This window comes from Mandrillus leucophaeus, unplaced genomic scaffold, assembly GCF_000951045.1.
Source record: "Mandrillus leucophaeus isolate KB7577 unplaced genomic scaffold, Mleu.le_1.0 Scaffold828, whole genome shotgun sequence".
NCBI lineage: Eukaryota > Metazoa > Chordata > Mammalia > Primates > Cercopithecidae > Mandrillus > Mandrillus leucophaeus.
This window is the reverse complement of record NW_012109008.1, coordinates 91,083-97,699: the sequence shown is the minus strand read 5'-3', so window position 1 is coordinate 97,699 and position 6,617 is coordinate 91,083. Positions and strand designations below refer to the sequence as shown.

At 40.9% G+C, this 6,617-nt stretch overlaps 1 protein-coding gene across 1 annotated transcript in view; it reads right to left on the bottom strand.

Moving 5' to 3' along the window:
* Window positions 1-6,617, bottom strand: part of FERMT1 (fermitin family member 1) — a 62,708-nt gene that overhangs the window by 48,435 nt on the left and 7,656 nt on the right. The window contains exons 3-4 of the mRNA XM_011968064.1: window positions 5,160-5,393; window positions 1,495-1,641 (exon numbers count right to left, since the gene is read on the bottom strand). Coding sequence (XP_011823454.1) covers window positions 1,495-1,641; window positions 5,160-5,393 — 381 coding nt within the window. The remainder of the gene's footprint in view (window positions 1-1,494; window positions 1,642-5,159; window positions 5,394-6,617) is intronic.

The window sequence follows — 6,617 nt, the reverse complement described above, 5'->3', positions numbered from 1 at the left end:
GAGATGGGGTCTCACTCTGTCGCCCAGGTTGGAGTGCTGTGGTGTGATCCCGGCTCACTGCAACCTCCACCTCCTGGGTTCAAGTGATTCTCCTGTCTCAGCCTCCTGAGTAGCTGGGGTTACAGGCACCTGCCACCACACCCGGCTAACGGAGACCACCTCTTTTCTAATAATTCAAAGTTTTCCTACTTCAGTAGGAGTCTTGGTACTATTAGAGAACTGGAGGCCTCATAGAATGCACGTACCCAATATGTTTCAGATGGCCCCATAAACAAACAGCAGGACTCGCCACTTTTACCAATCCAGTAGGCTGATGATTTACAAATCAGCTGGCTCTAATTTGTACAATTTGTCCTTTTCATTAGAATATACTATGCAAGAAAGCCCTCAGTCTTGGCCGGGTATGGTGGCTTATGCCTGTAATCCCAGCATTTTGGGAGTCCGAGGCAGGCAGATCACTTGAGGCCAGGAGTTTGAGACCAGCCTGCCCAACATGGCAAAACCCCGTCTCTACTAGAAACACAAAAATTATTCAAGTGTGATGGTGCACAACTGTAATTCCAGCTACTCAGGAGGCTGAGGCACAAGAATCGCTTGAGCCCAGGAGGCAGAGGCTGCAGTGAGCCGAGATTGTGCCACTGCACTCCAGCTTGGGTGACAGAGCGAGACTCTAAAAAAAAAAAAAAAGGAAGAAAGAAAGCCCTCAATCTTGCAAGCAAGCTAGAGATTTGATTGTTTTGATATAAAAAGAAAAGGATACTTCTTCTCCAGAATTTTCACCTGCCCTTCTCTTGCACACTCCGTAAAAAAATCGAATTCAGGAAAGAATCACACAATGATAGAATCATGAAGACAGAAGTGTATTTAAGTGCTTTAACTTTTTTCTTTTATTTTCTTTTTTTGGGACAGGGTCTTGCTCTGTCACCCAGGCTGAGTGCAGTGGCACAATCTTGACTCACTGCAACTTCCACCCTCAGGGCTCAAGCAATCCTCCCATCTCAGCCTTCTGAGTAGCTAGGACCACGAGCATGCACCACCATGCCCAGGTTATTTATTTATTTATTTTTTGTATTTTTAATAGAGATGGTATCTCACCATGTTGCCCAGGCTTGTCTCAAACTTCTGAGCTCAAGTGATCCACCCACCTCAGCCTCCCAAAGTGCTGGGATTACAGGCATGAGGCCCTGTGACCAGCCACTTACCTTTTTTCTAAATATCACTCTTTTGTCCCAAATTTGTGGTCAGTGGTACTAAAATTTTGCATTCATTGGCAACATCAGATATACAATTCAAATAATGAGTTATTAAACATGCTTGAAAAAAAGTCTGAAACACATTTCTGTCAATTCTAAACTTGACTAGATAGCCTTTCCTCATTACATCAGTTCTGCAATTTTATTTCTCCTTTGTTTGGTGGGCGTGGGAGGAGAGGTATATTTCTCTGTTGAGTTTTACTGTACGTTCAAACAACAAAACACCTGTCACAAATCTTACCTGATGAACCTGAAGCTGTTGGAGAACTCTCCAGGTTTAGAACATCTTCAATTATGGGTTCCTTATTATTTTTATCTTTTTTCTTCTTCTTCTTAAAATAGTCACCAGAAGGCTTTAACAAGGAAAGCTCTTCTGATCTTCTAATATCTAGAAATAATTTTTTTTAAATGAAGAAAAAGAAAAAGTAAAAAGAAAAATCCTTCTAAGACTCAGAGTCATTTTGTGCATTTGAAATCATTTCTAAGGAAATTTCTGAAAAGTAAATGGGACTAAACTGCATCCCTTTTGAAGAAATAGAAGGGGAAAGGGGAACGGAGACCTCCAAAGTAGGTGGGGGGAGAAAATAGTGGAGGGAGATTAAGTCTAGTGAAATTTCTAGTTAGAAAAATTATTATAAAAATATTTCAAATGTATCTAAAACAACAGGAATGGTATAATGTCCCCTTCATGTGCTCCTCAGCTTCAGTCACTATTAGTTAGCATTATGCTATTCTTGTTACCTATTTACCACCAACTTTACCTCCCTCTCCCCTTTTTTCCTGATATGGTTTGGACGTGTCTTCACCCAAATCTCATCTTGAATTCCCATGTGTTGTGGGAGGGGCCCAGTGGGAGGTAACTGAACCATGTGGGCAGGTCTTTCCTGTGCTGTTCTCATGATAGTGAATAAGTCTCATAAGATTTGATGGTTTTATAAGGAGTTTCCCTGCACAAGCTCTCTCTTTGCTTGCTGCCATCCATGTTAAGACGTGACTTGCTCCTCCTTGCCTTCCACCATCATTGTGAGGCCTCCCCAGCCATGTGGAGGGGACTTTAATGTAAGTCCATTAAACCTCTTTCTTTTGTAAATTGCCCAGTCTCAGGTATGTCTTTATCAGCAGCATGAAAACAAACTCATAGACTTGCCTTTGTTGCTCCCTCTCCCTTTCCTTTTTCCAGTTTTTTAAACAACCAACAAGGGTCCTGCTTCCTTTTTTCTTTATAGACCACAGATCTTGAAAGTCTTTCTTTTACACACTGCCCATCAGCTCATTTCATCCCTGTGGCGATGCCCTCATGCCCTGCCCATTTCTTCTTGGTCCTCACCATTTCAGCACACCTGGGTTCTGGTGGAATCTAGACCATGCGTCTTTCTGCCAGAGGCTTTGCTCTGATGGCTTGCCAGGGTCTGCACTGCAACAGCCTACACATTCAGGGAATTAACGCTCCCCAAGAGCGGCCTTCGGTGACTGTCCAGGATGCTGCATAAGCATCCTTACCCCGAGGCTGTGTCTACACTGTCTCCCAGAGGTGGCCAGCTGCTGCAGTGTAACCTGATTGGTGACACTGTTCTCTTTTCAGTCTTACTTTCCTGTCCCCAACAGTATTTCCTGGCATCACTTCCCAAATGAACTATCTGTACTTGAATCCTTATCTCAGGGTCTGCTTCTGGGAACTGAAACTATGATAATCCCCATTTCCCCCATTAATCAAATATATTTATAATTGCTGATCAGAATTGCTGATAACCTTTAACTGCACTAGTGGCTATCATTCCAGGTAAAAGTCAATTAATTTGGACTTTTAGTCTCTGAGCAGCTTTGTTGAAGGTAAGTGCACTGATTCCATTAAGTTCTGTCATCGTTTCATTCATATACTGCTCGGTGCTGAGACTGAACCTAGCAGTTTAACTTGACTCTCCCCAGTAGCCAAGGACTGTCAGGTTGCAACACACCTGTGACCATTCCAAATGCATAATTTATACACAAACCCGGTCATGAATAAAAAATTTCACTGTGAGCACTAAAAGCAAAACAATGAAACAGAAACACCTTATCTTCAAGGTCAAGATTTGTGTCTTTTCTGTTCTTCAAGGGAAAAACCACGAAACTGCTGTGTTTGATTTCACTTCAATTGATAAGACATAAAATGCAATGATTAGAAATGCCAAGTTGAGCCTTTAAAACTATTACAAAGAGATAATCAGGAAAAGAGAACATCTGATTGCTTCTGTTTATTTGAAAACTTGGGCGGTCGCGGTGGCTCAAGCCTGTAATCCCAGCACTTTGGGAGGCCGAGATGGGCGGATCACGAGGTCAGGAGATCGAGACCATCCTGGCTAACACGTTGAAACCCCGTCTCTACTAAAAAAAATACAAAAAACTAGCTGGGCAACGTGGCGGGCCCCTGTAGTCCCAGCTACTCTGGAGGCTGAGGCAGGAGAATGGCGTAACCCCGGGAGGTGGAGCTTGCAATGAGCTGAGATCCGGCCACTGCACTCCACCCTGGGCGACAGAGCCAGACTCCACCTCAAAAAAAAAAAAAAAAAAAAGAAAACTTTACGTTTTTAGTTTCAGCTGTGATGTGTGCTTCCAGTCCACTGTGGTGTGTGGAATATAGTATTTTATTTAATCATTTAGTTTGTTTTCAAATGCTCATTAGAATATTACCAAAAACACAAGGTATCCTCATGCTTGCCATTTGCACACCAGGGACAAGATTGCAACTTACATTCTGTAATGAAAGGTTCCATTCATTTGTTCACTCAACAGTTATTGTATGCCAGGCATTGTGACTGGAGTGAGGAATGCAGAAATGCTCAGGAAATGGTTTCTGCCCTCACCCTATTTCATCTACCATACCAGCCCCCACTGCCCAACCCTGGCATTCCCAATCCTGCTGATGCTTTTTCTCTTTTTTTGGGGTACTATCCATCACCTTTTAACCTCTTATATTCTTTTTTAACTTGTTACATTTATATGTTAAAATTTGTTACATTTACATTTATTGGTTAGTGTCTGTCTCTGCCTGCTAAAATGCAAGCTCCAGGTGGCAGGGATTTTAGCTCTGTATTTCTACTATATCCCTAGCTCTCACCACAATGCCTGGGACACAGTAGGTGCTCAATAAATATTTGCTGAATGAGTGAATAGTTTATGGTTTAATGGGAAAAACAGATTACTCACTATATATCACTATATATTATCTATTCTGGGTTCAAATGTTGATTTTTGATTTTGGGACCAATGAATATGCCTATAATACTTTCAAAAATTATAAAATGAGAATACCTTTATGGTGTGGATTTCCCTCCCTTTGTGGAGTTTTATAAAGAAAAATTGGTTTGTGTAGTGTTGTCTTTATGACTATTAAATTACAGGATACCAAATCCGTAAATAATTAGATTTAAGTTCACAATTAAGTATACTTTTCTGCTTAATCACTTCGTAAGTGATTTTTGTGGACAGAGTTATTTACTTGAGCCAGGTCTTAAGCAATTAAGACTTTGGAACACCATTATCTCAAAAACAATAAAGACACGTAACTCTATGGTGATTAAGTATTTAATACAATTCTTTTTAATCTTAAATACTGTACAAAATGTTTGAGTATAGCTTGGATCAATAAATGGGGAGGGCAATCTTAATGGTTTATCTTGTCTATTTACAAATCTCTTTTGGAATAGTTTTAAGCTTTGTGGAGATGCACCTGATTTATGTCAATAATGTTCTACTTGGCTTAACTACACTTAAATGGCTGCAATACCCAGAAGGGCTTAAGCATGTGCTTCCTAATAGGTGAATGTTCTCTAGCCAATTGCTTGAAGTAGGCAGAATGCACACATAATTTTCCTGTCTTCCTTTACAAGAGTCTACAGGGCACAGGGGCCCTTCCTGGGTACTTACTCAGGATTTTGCAGATATCACTGACAGCTTTAAAAACCACAGCTGAGAAGCTGACTCGCAACCTCACCATCTTCAAATTCGGCAGGCGAAGGCGCAGCATTTTATGCTGAGGGGTGAAGAGCAGCTTTGCATCTGCCTGGACCCCATATTTGTCCAGGGTCCAGTGGGTTTTCAGAAGCCAGCAATGCTTCTGTTCCCACCAAAGAGCAAAGTCTGACCAGTCTTGGGATATGTCTGCAAAAATGAAAACACAACTAAGTAAAATGAGAGAGAGCCCAGCTTGGAGGGTTCTGGAGTTGCAGAGTCAATTTCATTGTGTGCGAAAATGTAAACCAACAACTGATCTTCAGTTCCCCATGGCCTTTTACAATCCGAGGCTCAACAACTTTTGGCTTCTTTCCAAAGTCTCTGGGACAACATAGGGACTGGGATAGCATTAAGAGAAAATACCTAATGTAGATGACAGGGTTGATGGGACAGCAAACCATCATGGCACGCGTATACCTATGTAACAAACCTGTATGTTCTGCACATGTATCCCAGAACTTGAGGTAAAATAAAAAACACTTAAAAAATCAAATCAAATAAAAAATTTAAAGATAAAATAATTAAAAAAGAAAAAAAAATGATAGGGCTGGGTGCTGTGGCTCATACCTGTAATCTCAACACTTTGGGAGGCTGATGCAGGCCTGAGGTCAGGAGTTTGACACCAGCCTGGCCAACATGGCAAAACCCTGTCTCTACTAAAAATACAAAACTTAGCCAGGCATGGTGGTGTGCGCCTGTAATCCCAGCTACTCCAGAGACTGAGGCAGGAGAATCACTTGAACCCAGGAGGCAGAGGTTGCAGTGAGCCGAGGTCACACCATTGCACTACAACCTGGGCAACAAGAGCAAAACTCTCACTGTGTCTCAAAAAAAAAAAAAAAAAAAAGAAAGAAAAAAAAGAAAAATAGGGACTAAACCTTACCATCATTTATGTTTAGATACTGTGGAGGAAAAAAAAAATAAACATGTGTTCACAATGAATGCTAAAGTTCTCTTCACTAAAATCTCTCTGTGCCATGGCCCTTTCTGAGAAGGCTGAAAGCATCTGACTTTGTTTAATCAAGATTATTTCTGTTATAGAAATGTATCTTTATACCACAAGGGAGTCACAAGGGAGTAGCAATAGCCTCCAATCAAAGTCCACACAGAAGTACGGTACAATTGACATTTCATTCTTCTCAGTAATGTCCAACTCTTTATCAGTACCGCCATATCCAAAGTGTCTAAATTGAAGTCAGAGTTAAAGTATTTTCTCCCTCTCAATGTTAGTATCAATGTCAATCTTTCCCCTCCTTTAACGTTGGTATTAAAATAGAATCTTTCCCCTTCATCAATATTGGAGTCAATTTTTAGTCTTTTATTTTGCAAAATGAAGAGCTACCAGTATCTTTGTTTTCTTATTTTTCTTTA